Genomic DNA, 16,494 nt, shown 5'->3' on the forward strand with positions numbered 1-16,494 from the left:
ACATTTTTATGCCTTACTATACTATGATATTTTATACCTTACTATACTATGACGTTTTTATGCCTAACTATACAATGCCATTTTTATGCCTTATCATACTATGATGTTTTTTGATGTTTTTATGCCATATTATACTATGACGTTTTTATGTCTTACTATACTATGACATTTTATACCCTATTATATCTATGATGTTTTTTTGACATTTTCATGCCTTAATATACTATGACGTTTTTTTTTACGTTTTTATGTCTTACCATACTATGATGTTTTTTGACATTTTTTTGCCTTACTATACTATGATGTTTTTTGACATTTTTATGCCTTACTATACTATGATATTTTATACCTTACTATACTATGCCATTTTTATGCCTTACTATACTATTATGTTTTTTGACATTTTTATGCCTTACTATACTATGATATTTTATACCTTACTATACTATGCCATTTTTATGCCTTACTATACTATGCCATTTTTATGCCTTACTATACTATTATGTTTTTTGACATTTTTATGCCTTACTATACTATGATATTTTATACCTTACTATACTATGCCATTTTTATGCCTTTCCATACTATGATGTTTTTTTATGTTTTTATGCCATACTATACTATGACGTCTTCATGCCTTACCATACTATGATGTTTTTTGACATTTTCATGCCTTACTATACTATGCCATTTTTACGCCTTACCATACTATGATGTTTTTTGACATTTTTTTGCCTTACTATACTATGATGTTTTTTGACATTTTTATGCCTTACTATACTATGATATTTTATACCTTACTATACTATGCCATTTTTATGCCTTACTATACTATTATGTTTTTTGACATTTTATGCCATATTATACTATGACGTTTTTATGTCTTACTATACTATGACATTTTATACCCTATTATATCTATGATGTTTTTTGAAATTTTATGCCTTACTATAGTATGACGTTTTTATGCCCTACTATACTATCACTTTTTATGTCTTATGATACTGACATTTTATACCCTACTGTATCTATGATGTTTTTTTAAATTTTATGCCTTACTATACTATGACGTCTTTATGCTTCACTATACTATAACGTTTTTTTGACATTTTCATGCCTTACTATACTATGACGTTTTTTGACATTTTTATGCCTTACTATACTATGATATTTTATACCTTACTATACTATGCCATTTTTATGCCTCACCATACTATGATGTTTTTTGACATTTTCATACCTTCCTATAATATCACGTTTTTATGCCTTACTATACTATGATGTTTTTTGACATTTTCATGCCTTGCTATTTTTTGACATTTTTATGCCTTACTATACTATGACGTTTTTTTTTACGTTTTTATGTCTTACTATACTATGATGTTTTTTGACATTTTCATGCCTTACTATACTATGATATTTTTATGCCTCACTATACTATGATGCTTTTTGACATTTTTATGCTTTACTATACTATGGCGTTTTTTGACATTTTCATGCCTTACTACACTATGATATTTCATACATTACTATACTATGACGTTTTTTTTTTACGTTTTTATGTCTTACTATACTATGATGTTTTTTGACATTTTTATGCCTTACTACACTATGATATTTCATACATTACTATACAATGACGTTTTTTTAACATTTTTAGGTCTTACTATACTATGGCGTTTTTTGACATTTTTATGCCTTACTACACTATGATATTACATACATTACTATACTATGACGTTTTTTTGACATTTTTAGGTCTTACTATACTATGACATTTTTATTCCTTACTTTACAATGATATTTTATACCTTACTATACTATGCCATTTTTATGCCTTACTATACTATGACCTTTTTTGACATTTTTATGCCTTACTATACTATGACCTTTTTTGACATTTTTATGCCTTACTATACTATGACCTTTTTTGACATTTTTATGCCTTACTATACTATGACCTTTTTTGACATTTTTATGCCTTACTATACTATGATATTTCATACCTTACTATACTATGACGTTTTTATGCCTAACTATACAATGCCATTTTTATGCCTTATCATACTATGATGTTTTTTGATGTTTTTATGCCATATTATACTATGACGTTTTTATGTCTTACTATACTATGACATTTTATACCCTATTATATCTATGATGCTTTTTGACATTTTTATGCCTTACTATACTATGACGTTTTTTGACATTTTTATGCCTTAATTTACTATGCATTTTTATGCCCTACTATACTATGATGTTTTTTGACATTTTTATGCCTTACTATACTATGATATTTTATACCTTACTATACTATGCCATTTTTATGCCTTACAATACTATGATGTTTTTTTTACTTTTTTATGCCATACTATACTATGACGTCTTCATGCCTTACTATGCCATGATATTTTATACCTTACTATACTATGACGTTTTTTGACATTTTCATGCCTTACTATAATATGACGTTTTTATGCCTTACTATACTATGACGTTTTTTTACATTTTCATGCCTTACTATAATATGACATTTTTATGCCTTACTATACTATGACGTTTTTTTGACATTTTCATGTCTTACTATACTTCCACTTTTTATGCCTTACTATACTATGACTTTTTTTTTCAATTTCACGCCTAACTATACAATAATGTTTTTGACGTTTTTATGCCATACTATACTATGATGTTTTTTGACATTTTCATGCCTTACTATAATTTGACGTTTTTATGCCTCACTATACTATGACGTTTTTTGACATTTTCATGTCTTACTATACTATGAAGTTTTCATGCCTTGCTATACTATGACTTTTTATGCCTTACTATACTATGATGTTTTTTGACATTTTTATGCCTTACTATACTATGACGTTTTTTGACATTTTCATGCCTTACTATAATATGACATTTTTATGCCTTATTATACTAAGACATTTTATAGCTTACTATACTATGGCGTTTTCTAATGATTTACTACGATATGACTTTTTAGACTTTTTATTCCTTGTTATATTATGACTTATGACGTATTATCCCTATGTCATGAGTAAAGTTATATATGTGCCATATGTGTCACTTATAAGAGGAAACACTATTATGAAATATATATATCCGCTGGATATATTAAATAAAAGTGTATAATATATGAAATAATTACCACAAAATGCAACTTTATTACTTATTCAAATTTTATATGATTTCCTTATAATTTCATATTAAATTTAAACATACATGTCTATCTTTTATATTTACATATATAATATGAACATAATCGGACAGGCTTTGGGATGGATACATATTTCTTAACATATGCCTGTAATATAAACACACATCATAAAATACATTAATACAGAAATATATACATATATATAAAAATACATAATACAACGCAACACATAAACATAAATACAATATATTTCTATTAGCTAGACATAAATGTCAATATATGATATTCTTCCAATTTCCAAAATAGAAAGAACAAAGAACAGAAAGAAACACTTAAGTGGCTTTAAATGTAAAAAAGCTTTAGTCTCTCTAAAGGTAAGCCTGTGAGACTAGTTTCAGTACAGTTTCTCAGAGTTCTGCTGCGTGTTTCTGTATTGTGTTGAAATAATCAGGTTTCAATTGTTGTTTCTCCTTTTTCATCAGGACACACCGTTGGCAACAACAGATGCCAGGCCTTCGTTTACCGCCACCACCACCATCATGGTCACCATCTTAGACAAGGACAACAGGCCACCGTGGTTCCAGCCCTGCATCATGCACGAGATGGGGGGTGCTGTGATCTGCCAGAGCACCGGCTACACCGGCAAGGTCGTCCTCAACGAACAAGAGGTGTGGATCTACAAAGTTCAGTGTGTCCAAGTGCAGTGGCCCTGAAAGCTCAACAGAACAATTTAAGAAAACACAAGCACAAAGATTAACATGAAAACGAAGCGAACACAGAAACACACTAAAAATATAGAAAAAAGCACCAGAAATACAGAAATGCTCACGTTTTCACCACTTTTAAACATCTGCTTAAAACTTTTGTTACTCATTTCTGTGTTCTGTGTTTGATTGTGTTTCCTGTTGCACACATGCTGTTAGGTTAGTGAACGCTATTCTATTTGCATGTGTTTTCTTTTTACAGTGCTCTGAGTTTTCAGGGCCACTGTACCAATCTCCCTCCAGCAACTCTGTCTTATGTGTGTCTTTGTGTTCTTGAAAAAGAGATACTGTTAGACAATCTCACAAGCATGTTGTTCGGAGGAGACTGTGACCTTAATACAACCCCTAAATTGTGTTTTCACCTCTTCAGCCACTCTGTTAGACACATGATGATGATGAAAAGAGTGTTTTCTTCTCTGCAGACCGGACTGTTACCACTGCAACCGGGACCACTTTACGCCATTGATGGAGACTCTGCGATAAATGAAGCGATAACATACTCGTTTCTGAGCGGTGAGCAGCTCGGATTATAACAAACAAAAAATTTTTTTTGTTTTTCTTTTGTAAAAGCTGTTGATTATCAGCAGGTAGAAGAGCTCAGTCTGTCTGTGTTTTAGGAAATGATGAGCTTCTTTTTGAGATCAACCCCAACACCGGGAACATCAGCATGCTGAAGCCGGCCAGCAAGTTGGAGACAATCAGTCTGACAGTGCTGGTAAAAAGAAAACTTTCACATGCTTTTATCCATTCAAAACATGGCATCATGGCGGCTCTCAGAAAATAATGAGAATAATAAGTTCCACATTTTGTTTGTTCTCTTTTGCTTACGTTGTCAGACCAAATTACAATGAAATACTTCCTCTCGCTCATGTGCTGCCACGGCTCACATTTACCTCTCTTCTGGTTATTTTTCTTCCTTTATTGTTTAATGAGCGATGAGCCTCCCTCAACTTCCTGTAATGGGTCCAAAAGTCTGAAACATCCAGAAATGTGTTTTGACACTGTGAACGAACCAAACCACGGTTCAGGTTGATCCAGACCCAGACTACCTCTTTTGGTCAGAGCAAATTTTGGTCCTGATGTCTGAAGGTCTAGACCATTCTCCTAAAGTCCAACTGAAATTGAAACTGAAACTGTTACAGTGCACATATCTGCTATATAATATTAGTTTTTGTAGACTGGTGGTGTCAGATCTAGGGGTCGAGTCCCTCCAAAAGGGCCACAAGATAAATTTAAGGGGTCATGAGATTATTAATGGGAGAGGAAAGAAAAAGCAAAATTCTGATACACACATAATATATAAACATTTGATGGACTTTTGTTGTGACAACTTGGAATTATTTCACCTATCCTCGAATGGTTATTTAAGGGAGCAATCATTACTTGGTGAAAATACTAACAACTCACAAACATCTAAAGGAGTCACAAACCAAAATAAATGGGAACCATATGCATTGGATTATATTAGATTCTTATATGTAAAGTCTTAAATAAATAAAATACTTATTTACTAAGTAAAGTACAAATACCTCAGAATTAGTACTTAGTTATTCCACCACCATCTGTTTTTATGTTTACCTTCCGGTATGTTTTCCCTCTCCTAGGCTGCGCAGAAGACGAACAGTTACCAGTTTACCACCACCACCGTCTCAATCAGTGTTCAGAAGAAGAGTCTCCACCTTCCTCAGTTTCAGAGGCCTAGCTACAGAGGCATCATCACCGGAGTGGGCTCCATGGCTATGGACCCAGAGAACAAGGACGCGCCGCTGCAGATCATCGCTACAGATGACGACTACACTACCACTGATGTAAAACACTGACTCCAGAGTCTGTACATTTCTCTAATTCTGTCACATGATGTGCAGCGCTAACCTTTTCATTTCTGCTCAAACAGGGTCTAAATCCCTACATCACCTACTCCACTATCGGGAACAATGATTTCTCGATCGTTAACGGCCACTTATTCATGACTAAGGATCTCCCAGAGGGCACGTTATCCCTGCAAGTGAGTTTACAAATCCAATAAAGGCTAAAGTGACTCAATGATAGGTTATTTTTTTTACCAAGCACTTGACTTCATCTTCACAAATTCCAGGTGATGGCAAAAGATACATCAAACGATGAATCAGCTACAGCTCAGCTCTCGGTGATGGTGACATCAGGTATGAACCAAACCGTCACAGAGGCCTCGACTAAAAACAAACCCCCCCTGGCTCTGCTTTTTCTGGGACTCAGTGCAGATCAAAAGATCCACTGATGACTTGTTGTTTTAACCAAATTCAAGGTTAATGATTGCCCCGTTTCCACCACAAAACTCTGTATAAATATTAACAAAAGTTTACCTGCATTTCAACCTGAGGAACCAGGATGTAAATTTAGTACCTAGGTATTGCCTCATCAGTGAGACTGAGACAGGGGCTGACTTTTTGATTTGTGTATACACATACCATGCACACAGTAACACAGTCCCGTGGTTGGTCTGCTTGGATGTCTCCACAAACAAGTAAGAGTTAATTTCGATGTGGACAAAGACCTTTTCATCCAATCTTCATGCAGGTGTCAGTGTTTGGCAGCACTTTCATCAGTTTAGCTAAAACAGATTCAGTACCGTCAAGTGCAACGGCTTTTTGTTGCCAATGTTGCAGCAGTCAGGTGTGTAATTAAACCAAGGCGAAAATTAACTTTCTGTCCAACAGGGACATGAGGTGAAACCATTAAGCTTCAAAGTGTGCTCTCCTCCCAGGTTTCACCACCACCAGTTTGCCTCTGAGCACTACAGACATTATGACCTCAACATCCATAGGGGAATCCACCACCAACAGCGAGACCACGGAAGATATCGTGTCCACCACCAACCCCACTATGTCCACTGACAACAGCGTCTCAACTACCATCCCCAGCACAACCAGTGAAAGCATAACCTCCACCACAGACTCCACTATGTCCACTGAGGGCAGTGTTTCAACCACTAATCCCAGTATGACCACTGAAGGAAGCAGCTCAGCTCACCCTCCCACAGGTGGTCACACGTTTCTCGCAATAGCTTCTCTGTCATATAAAATATTGTCCCTTTATGGAAAAGCATAGCTAGCAACAAAGGTGATAGCAACCATCCCCAGGTTAGCAAAACTTACCTCAAATCAAAGTGAAGCAGAAAAGAGTTTTCCTGTTCTGTGTAATGCAAGATGGAAACCAAACCAGAAGACACCAAAATCCATTTCTATGTTCATGTAAAGGTTATTCACAGTGGTCATCTTTGACCAGGAAAGGTGTCTTGTTGACATTCAAAGAGACCAACCACAAACAGCAACGCTTTGTTGTGCAGTGATAGCAGTTACTTCTGAAAAGTTGCTACCAGATTTAAACAGGCCTACCTTTATTGAGTGACCTTTGTTTTTGCAGTGATCATACCGTCTGGCGGCTATGGGCCGGTGGACATGGCAGCACTCGGTGCGACCCTGGGTGTCCTGCTGTTAATCTGTCTGGTGGTCATCGGGGTGCTCGTCCATCGCTTGAGGAAAGGCAAAGCAGACTGGAGGAAGATCTATGAAACCAACGTGTTTCGAAGCTCTGTGAGTTCAAAGATTAAAGTTTGTTAAAGTGTTCGGAGTAAGGGCAAATACAGTGAGTAGAGAAATGTTTGCTAATCCTCAAGAAGAAGACAAAAGCTAGGTATCCTAAATACTGGAACATTGGGTTGAATGGGAAGCTTCGGGGGGGTCGGATACCAGTTGACCATCACTGTCCTAGACTGTTACCTTTGACTTCAGGACCAATATCTCATATAGGTTTTAAATACAGCTGGGCCTTAATTACAGAATAGTTGACCAGTAAAATTGGAGGCTGACTCTGGACAAGGGGATTTATAATGTACTTACCTAAAATAGCCAGAGACACACAAGTATCCATCCTGCAGAGTCAGGCTGCAACCAATCAGTCTCTTGTGTAATCGATGGGAGTGGCTGCAGCTCAGGAGGCATAAGGGTTGACCATTACCTGTGAGGCTGGTGGTTCGATTCCTGGCTTCTCCTGTTCATGTTTTCTTAATTAAGAATTACCCAAAACCCAGCAGGGTTTTAAACTGTCTTCCCTCCCTGATTGTATCGTCCTTCCACAGTTGGTTAAAGGTTCAGGCAGTCCTAAGGAGGGCATCCAGTACACCAACGAGGCCTTCGAGAACGATGAAGATGGAGGAAGCATGGGCTCCGGTGGCCCAGACGGGGGGATCATAATGGCTGGTAGAGAGCCACAAAAAGCAGTAGAGAGCATCCCGCACAAAGAGGCCATCATGAAGTCTTTGGCACCACTGCACGCCTTCCTGTCTGACGACACCAGCATGGCGGGCTCGGACAAGGCTGACAACGAGAAAGATGTGAAACCGATCCTGACCAAAGAGAGGCGCATGGAGGAGGGATACAAGTCAGTTTGGTTTAAGGAGGACATCGACCCCAACGCCATGGATGAGGTGGTCATCATCCCAGACAGCAGAGAGGACGACAGCGAGGACGAAGACGACGAGTCGTCCAGCGAGCCATCAAAACCCCCAAAGGTCGTCTTTGCCGATTCAGATCTGGACAGTGGACTCGGGGTGAAGCTGGAGGAGTCCGATGGTTATGACGCACTGACCACTGACCTTTGATCTGGGAAAGGAGCCGAAAGACGAGGACAGAGCGGGAACCACCTATAATAAAATGTTAAATTAATCTGCTGCAAGTCCTTATCAGTCATGACAGAGGAACAGTGAAATAAAACATGACTGAACACCTTATTGAAAGATTTAAAAAAAAAGTAATGATGACTCAGATGTCTTAATTTATAAGCCTCACCCTGAGTAAAGTGCTTTGGATTTGAAGTAATTGAACATTTTACAACTTTTATTCTTTATGTAAATACTTTGTGTCGTAATGAATGCAGTGTACCCTGATAAAGATATTATGTTGGTGTAGTTTGAGCCTGCTGAGATCAGTGTCTGTGAACTCCTAGTGGAGGAGATTTTTGAAATAATGTGTATTCATTGATTTATGCTCAGTAAAATCAGACATGTGTTTTAAACATATCTTCAAAGCTGTGCACACACGTGTTTTATATGATGGACACACAGTATAATAGTTGGTAACAGCAGAGAATGAAGGTTCTGTTCTTTAAGTTCCTCTATATTTAGTTTAACAACAGTATAGCTGCTGGTAAACATGGTTTAACACTGCAAGAGGAAAGGTTTGTGGAAAAATATATTTTTGGCTTAATTATTTACTGGCTGTGTTGGTTGTTTATTGATGTGACAAACCAGAAATGCACAGAGAGCAAAAGCAAATGATTAAAAACAGAAACACAACTACTGTTACTGTGTAAGATAATAAAAACTCTCCCTGCTGATACTAACGACTGTAAAACATTATGACAGAAACAAAGTCTGAACTTCCATCAAATAACCAACAGTTAGCAGAAACGTTCAGCAGTTCCACTAAAATAATTAACACACGTTGAGCTTAAAGAGCAGAAAACTAATGTAAATAAGTTTGTTTATGTTTGGCTCAAACCAAAAATATTGTGTAGTAATAATAATAAACCCCTTAAACTGAGGAATAAGGTTTCAATTTCCTGTCTTCCAACTTTTTTGTTTTTAATAACGAGAAGTCGAACCTCCACATGGTGACGCCAACAGACCGAAGCAGGTACTTCACAGAAGCAACAACGGGAGACAGTGTCAGTGTTTGACATTTGATTTTACTTAAATAAAAAAAATGTACAACACATTTTAACAACAAGTATCATTTCATTTAAAAACTTTACACCTATTTGTACAACGACACCATTTTATAAAACCCTTACATTCGATACACACAACAGGTCGACAGAGTTTACGTAACTTCCACAAAAAAACAAAAACAAAAAAAAAAGGAAACCACAAACAAACAAACTGAGGAAGATTCAGAGTCAAAGATGTTCAGGAAATGCGCCAAACAAAAAGTTTGAATGAGGCAACGTGGCGTTAACGACTAGTGTCAATGAAAAATCTAAAAACATTTTCACAAGAAACACAATTAAAAACTACAAAAGATTTGGCAATGAAAGAGTTTTGCCCAGATCCCACCAAAAACTGACCGAGAGATTATTCATTCAATTGTTCATTTTTTAAATCAAAACTTATACTGGATGTTTCATATGTTTTATTTTGGGGAAAATTTATTTCACTTTCACCTACTTTAGTTTTGTTATAAAGTTGATTGAGCTAAAAACGACAACATCCTCCATTTTGGACAATTTGTCTTTGGTCAAAAGATCACATCTGTAACGATTGCATCTGCAAATATTAGTCAATTAAATGATTAGTCGATTGACAGAATATTAATCAGAAACTATTTTGGCAATCAATTAATAGTCAAACACTCAGTGGTTCCAGGTTCTCAAATGTGTGAATTTTCCGCTTTTCCTTGTTTTCCAAAACTGAATATTTTTTGGGTTTTGGATTGTGGGTCGGACAAAACAAGACATTAATGCCATCACCTTGTCCTTGAGGAAATATTTTCTTTTGTTCTGTAGACAACTAATCAACTGACTAACCTGAAAAAACAACTGGCACATTAATCGACAATGAGAGTAATTGTCAGTAAATTGTTGATAAATGCTGGTGAGTCAGCTTTCAGAATAACAGTACATTGTGTTCCTCTGAGGGACGGAGAACTACAGTTACAGAGCAGCGGTACTGGCAGGAAAAGAAACGTTTTAAAATTTACACAGCAGCACTTTGGCTGGCTGTAAAATGTGTTTCCTCATTTAGTGGCAAACTTAAAAAGCCTGACAGATTTCATGGAGATAAAAATAATAATAATAATTTGTGCTATCTAATTAACCAAAAATACATGTTTAAAGAAAAAGTGTATTTCAGTCGAAAACAAAACGAAAAGTCTTAAATCCAAGGGCCTTATTTAGATCAGATTGATAGCATTGTGAGAGAAACAATTTGTGTGAATAGTTTGTGTGTTTTCTTTTTTTTAATTTATGACACTGCTGGCTCCGTACAAAGTAAAAAGAAATAGAAGCTAAGCTGAAAAGAAGAAAAATTTTATATTTTAGCCTGTTTAGCTTTAGCCAATTAGTTTCCTAGTATTGGGGGAAAAAACCCCATTTAAATCAGGAGCTAAATAGAACAGGAAAAAAAACTTCAATATTTATTGGTTATGAAGGAAAGCTAAACCTAAAAGCTCACTGAACTGTGATTTTTTCAAACTATTGTTTTGTTTTCGATTGTTTAGCTTTAGCCAATTAGCTCTGAAGCTTAAAATACCTAAAACAGAAATTAAACAGATCAGAAAAACACTTCAACACGTCATCTTTTTTAAGCCTCTGAGCTTATTGGTGATAAAAGAAAGAAAAACCTTGGATTTCATGTCATTGTGCTGTTTTGAATTGTTTAGCTTTAGCCTATTAGCTTTTTGCTAGGAGAGAAGCTAAAGTTAAAACAAAAAAGTCCATTTGTTTTGTTTTTTATTTTGTTTTTTATTTAGCTTTAGCTTCTAGTCAATTTGCTTTTGATTGTGAAAGAAACCTAGACTTCAACATTACAGGTTGTATCTGCTTTGTTAGCATTAACCTATTAGCTTTTAGCTAAGACAAAAAAACAAACAAAAAAAAAAACGTTAAAAGCGGAGATTATTTTTCTGGCTTAGATTAAATGTCGCACAGGAAATAGTCTTAAAACATTCATATAGAATACAAACAGTCTCTTGCCACCACATAAAACAACAACATACTGTAATATTAACTGATTGTAAGGCTTAGCTGTTAAGTACAATACAGAGTCATTTAATAAAGTTTTTACAGTTCCCTGAAGACACTAATGTAAATTAATGAGGTTTAAACACATTTATATTCGTACAACACTGTAAAAACAACTGTCCAAAAAAATCCTTTTTTCCCCCAAATATAACTGGAATATGTTCAGAAAACTGAGTGATGATTTTAGCACTAACGCACTGTGGACTGAACTTTCCAGTGTAATAGAATTAGTGTAAAGAGATTGTTTTGTGTTTTCTAATTATTTATTTTCACCAAATAAAAAATAAAAAAAAAACACCTTTCCATAATTCCAGTGTCTCCAATGTAAGGACTTGCTTTTCTCTGTTTTATAACAAAACTAAATAACCAATGGAACTGCACTATGATGGACATTTCTCACCATTTACTGACCAAAAGTTAATTGAGAAAATAAATCAGTGAACCAGCATTATTAGAAAATAATATTTAGGTTAAGTTCAGTATGTTTTAGAGACTGATGTGTACATGCAGAACTGATTGTACGGCTGCAACTAAGGTTAAAGTCATTGTCAAATATTCGGTAAATTATTTTTTCAAATTGGACAACTAATCGTTTTGTCTATAAAATGTCTAAATAGTGAAAAATGTCCATCCCAGTTTCCCATAGTCGAAAGTGAAATCCTACCAATGGTCTAAAACCCAAAGATATTCATATATAAATATATATAAAACAGAGAAAATCAATAAATTCTCACATCAGCGAGAGAGTTTTTGATTCTTTTACATAAATGATCTATTATCAAAATGGCTGTGGATTGATTTTCTTCTAATCAAGTATTAATTTACTAAAATTCTCAGTTTGTTTGTTCGAGTGTTTCAAGTCAGATTCGCCAAAGTCTCTTAACTGCACAAACTTGTCGTGAATCGCTCCTTTCAGACTGTTGAACACAACCTGGTCGTGAAATATAACATTAGCATAATCAACACCGCTAAAATGTGCATATAAGGCTGCCTTTCATCCACTAACATGTCATATACTGACTAAGAATGACACACTGCAGAGCTTCAAGTCTGCTGTCCAAAATCAGTAAACAAAAAAACATAACAAGTATCGCAAATTTCGCAGAGTCAGTAGACAGACAATTAGAAAATAAGCATAATAATAGTGCATCAGTGACGAGTCATCAGAGGGAAGGGTTTAAGCTACATGATGTTAGAGGCTGAAAAAGCCTCACTGAGATATTAGACTAGAGGATATTGCAGCTTAAAGCAGGTGATGTTACTGTCAGTAGAATCTGCTGTGGGGAAATCTGCCAATAGAAAAACTAAAATCTAAAAACACTCTCAGTAACTCGGCAGCCATGATGATATGAAGAGAATCTTAATTTTGCATTAAGTTTCTTATAGACAAGATATATTTCTTTAATTATATCAATTTCAGTATCACATTTTAGGTCCAAATTCATTCATATGTGTTTCCCCCAAGAGAAGAAAACATCTGTTCATGACCCGTCCGACACATCTGGATCACTCCTGAAACTTAAACACCACAAATTCTCTTAAGCGGCTGCAGACGGTAACATCTGATGAAATCTTGTTATACTGGAGCGTCTATCAGATTGTAAACCACTGATTCTTCCTGTGCGAGCAAAAGAGATTCAGTTTGAAAAAAACAAAAACAATTTCTGAACCGTTTCCCTGCAGAAATTTTCACATTAAAAGCGACACAAATTTAACAGAAGGATTTATGCCCTTTGAGCTGCTGAGAGGCTTTTAATGTGAAACAGGAAGCGTGTTTCATTCAGAATAGTTTAAAAGGGATAAAAAATTTTTTAAAGAAGTAGAAGCAACAGGAAATAATCAGTGAATAAGAAGAGTATCAGAGTCTAATACAGTACATGATTAGAGTACAGTCCTCAGTGTTCGTTACCAAACCTTAATGTGTTTGTAATTATTAGAAAAGACGCTTATATTTGAGAACTTACTGTAAATGAACGCTCAGGATTGATGTTTTGCATAAAGCTCCCTCTTCTTCTTCTACTTTAAATTAGTTGAAATCAGCTTATTTAATATCAATCACTAAAGTAATGTCAGTGTTTTAGATCAATGACCCTATTGGTTAAAAAACAGAGCAGCAGCTCAAACCGAAGTCAGGAGTCGTTGGAGGATGTCACCGGTGAGAGGACGCGGAACAGATGCAGGGGGGCAGCCATCTTGGGAAGGCATTACTATGTCTCTGGGCTGGCGGCTGTGGCCACGCCCAGAATCTTGTTGTACTGGATGAAGATGGCGTCGAAGGCTTCGTCTCTGTGCATCATCGCTCCGAACACCATCGGCTGCAACGACAAGAACGGAGGGAACATCAGATTCAGGCAGAGAGGAAGCCCTTCACTGCGCTGCGACACTTTTATATTTTAAGTTTTCAAATGTTACACAGCTTTAAATTATTCATGAATCTGCTCCGCTCGGCTTTACCGTGAGTTTCAGCTCATTGTTTATCTCTCCAGCTGCAACATTAACGTGGTTTTTCAGCAGCTAAAGAGCCAGATATTTCTCTCAGGAGTTGGTGGAGATCGAAAAACCAAAAGTCACAAGCTCTTACCTTCTGGGTGGATGGCGTCGCTATGGAGATGCCCATCCCAGATCCAGGCAGCACCGACAAAACTTTGTACTGAAAGGGACAGAGAGGGCGAATTCAAGAGACAGTAACCAAACAGTAATGAACCACGTGGGGAATAAATACGAGGAGTTTTCCTGTTCATACCTTCTGGATTTCTTTGATGTCGAGCAGTTTGATGACCTTGTTCCTCTTGGAGGATCCAGACCTGGAGCTGGAGCTCTCGAAACACAGATAACTGAGGAGGACAGAGGAGACTCAGTTCACGCCGCTTCACACAGACGTTCAGAGACTGTGATACCGGACTCTTTCACGGCTCCCCCTTACATCACACCACCGAGACCGGGACCAGCTCGAGCGCAGATGAAAAATATTGTTAACAACGTTTTTTTCCTCGACAAAAATCTATCGTAAAGTTACTGAAACGTAACATCTGAAAACAAAGACCGTGATGAACCGTATTATAACAAAATATGAATAAGGACTAATCAAAAATTTGAAAGACAGACAAACGAATGACGTCTAACGGCCTGACTGCAGAGTCGGTGGAGGACTTACTTCTCGGTGACGTAGAGGACGCCGTTGCGGATGTAGTCGGTCGGTGTCCTCCTGTCTCTGTTGATGAGGCAGCAGCGCCAGCCGTTCTCACACACTGAAACAACAACACAGTGATTAACACTCACCTGGGCCCCAGAATTATGTCTCATATATGTTGTACATATGTCGGGTTTATTCAGGTTCAGAATCATTTAACCGGACCAGGACACTAAGTATTTAGCTGCTCAATCTTAAAAAATATTCTGAGGATCGTGAAACTCTTGTTTATAAAAGAGACTCAAATGAAGACTGATGTTTATATTATTGTTATTTTCTGTCTCAGTCTTCTCTGGATTTTTCTGTCAGTTATTTTTGTTCTTTATACTTAAAGAAAATTATATTTATGGACTCAGTAGTTTAATGAACCTCCATATTTTCTTCTTCTTCTGTGTTTTATTTGAAGTGTTGATCCATAAGAAGATATATTTGTGGTTTTAAGAACCAAAAACCATCTCAGTGTAGTTTCATCTCCTCTCTCAGGCTTCTCTCTGGAGCTCTAGTAACAACAGGTCTGTGAGCCAATCAGAAGAGAGGAGGCTCTGAACCTCTCTTCTGATTGGCTGACTGTTTTCTGAGTGATCCAATAAAAATAAAGCAGATTTCAGGTAAAAACACTCAGAGAAACCAAATCCTGCAAGGTTTGGATGGTGGGTCCAGGTGGGCGGGGCTTGGTGACTGCTTTGTTGTGACATCACAAAGTTCCAGAAGTCCTGACGGCTGGTTTTAAGGCTCAGTTTCTGAATACAGGCTGTGTGCATTTCTCTGTGGACTGAGGCTTTGATACTTTCACAGTATTAATATAGAAGCTAGAGCTGATCTATAATCACACTACACATGGACACAGACCTGTAGACTATATAGGACCTTTAAGATGTTGCACTGAAAAACATATTCACGTTTAAAGTCATTTCTGAACTCTGAACTCTTCATGATAGATTTGTGTGGACGTTGTTGACCCCTCCCCCTCCCTTGCAGTTCCTTCCTCACCTGTCAGGGGGCGCTCGCTCTCCGGCAGGTTGAAGACTTCGTGGAAAGCTCCTCTCTTGGTGCTGTAGTATCGTCCTCCGTCCTCGTCCCGGCTGACACCCAGAGGAGCTGCGGCGCTGAGGCTGCCTCGACCCCCCGCCGCAGGAACCTGAGCAGGTGGACGGGGGAGGGGGTAATGGATTAGCAAATCTGCAGCAGGTGAGGTGTTAAGGCGGCAGTCAGAGAGTGAAGCTGCTGTGAGACCTGAGAGTCACCTGTCCAGGTGTGTTCACAGCTGTTTGACAGAATTATCACCTTTGTTTCTGTGTTGTTGTTAAAATGTGACTGCTACATATTATTATATAAAAAAATAATATCAAATATTAAAAAACTTAATTAAAACACCTTTTTTTTTCCCCCTTTCTTTTTTCTTTTTTTTAAATAATTTGTAGAAATTGCCTGAAATAAAGATCTGGGCAAATAATGTGTCAGCCAATAAATTACAAGAAAATCAAATAGAAAAAATGCTAAAATATGTTTTTAAAAAGATTTGTTTTGTTTATTTTAACAGTTACACATATATATATATATATATATATATATATATATATATATCTTTATAA

At 36.6% G+C, this 16,494-nt stretch overlaps 2 protein-coding genes across 3 annotated transcripts in view; one reads left to right on the plus strand and one right to left on the minus strand.

The window, feature by feature from the left end:
- The window catches only part of LOC111665064 (cadherin-related family member 5-like), a 19,053-nt gene extending 10,053 nt beyond the window's left edge, over window positions 1–9,000 (plus strand). The window contains exons 7-15 of one of the 2 annotated variants that reach the window (XM_023419934.2): window positions 3,655–3,840; window positions 4,359–4,449; window positions 4,554–4,651; window positions 5,541–5,744; window positions 5,831–5,941; window positions 6,032–6,098; window positions 6,680–6,955; window positions 7,339–7,508; window positions 8,054–9,000. In XM_023419934.2, coding sequence (XP_023275702.1) covers window positions 3,655–3,840; window positions 4,359–4,449; window positions 4,554–4,651; window positions 5,541–5,744; window positions 5,831–5,941; window positions 6,032–6,098; window positions 6,680–6,955; window positions 7,339–7,508; window positions 8,054–8,575 — 1,725 coding nt within the window. In that variant the 3' untranslated portion in view covers window positions 8,576–9,000. The remainder of the gene's footprint in view (window positions 1–3,654; window positions 3,841–4,358; window positions 4,450–4,553; window positions 4,652–5,540; window positions 5,745–5,830; window positions 5,942–6,031; window positions 6,099–6,679; window positions 6,956–7,338; window positions 7,509–8,053) is intronic. The other variant, XM_023419935.2, reaches the window with a different exon arrangement.
- Window positions 9,001–9,640: 640 nt separating this feature from the next.
- LOC111665089 (GRAM domain-containing protein 4-like) overlaps window positions 9,641–16,494 on the minus strand; it is a 17,745-nt gene continuing 10,891 nt past the window's right edge. The window contains exons 13-17 of the mRNA XM_087177616.1: window positions 15,893–16,040; window positions 14,867–14,960; window positions 14,456–14,546; window positions 14,294–14,362; window positions 9,641–14,027 (exon numbers count right to left, since the gene is read on the minus strand). Of these exons, the coding sequence (XP_087033742.1) occupies window positions 13,920–14,027; window positions 14,294–14,362; window positions 14,456–14,546; window positions 14,867–14,960; window positions 15,893–16,040 (510 nt within the window). The 3' untranslated portion in view covers window positions 9,641–13,919. The remainder of the gene's footprint in view (window positions 14,028–14,293; window positions 14,363–14,455; window positions 14,547–14,866; window positions 14,961–15,892; window positions 16,041–16,494) is intronic.

This window comes from Seriola lalandi, unplaced genomic scaffold (assembly GCF_002814215.2).
Source record: "Seriola lalandi dorsalis isolate HSWRI2012SDOR001 ecotype SW California unplaced genomic scaffold, Sedor1 jcf7180002054614, whole genome shotgun sequence".
NCBI lineage: Eukaryota > Metazoa > Chordata > Actinopteri > Carangiformes > Carangidae > Seriola > Seriola lalandi.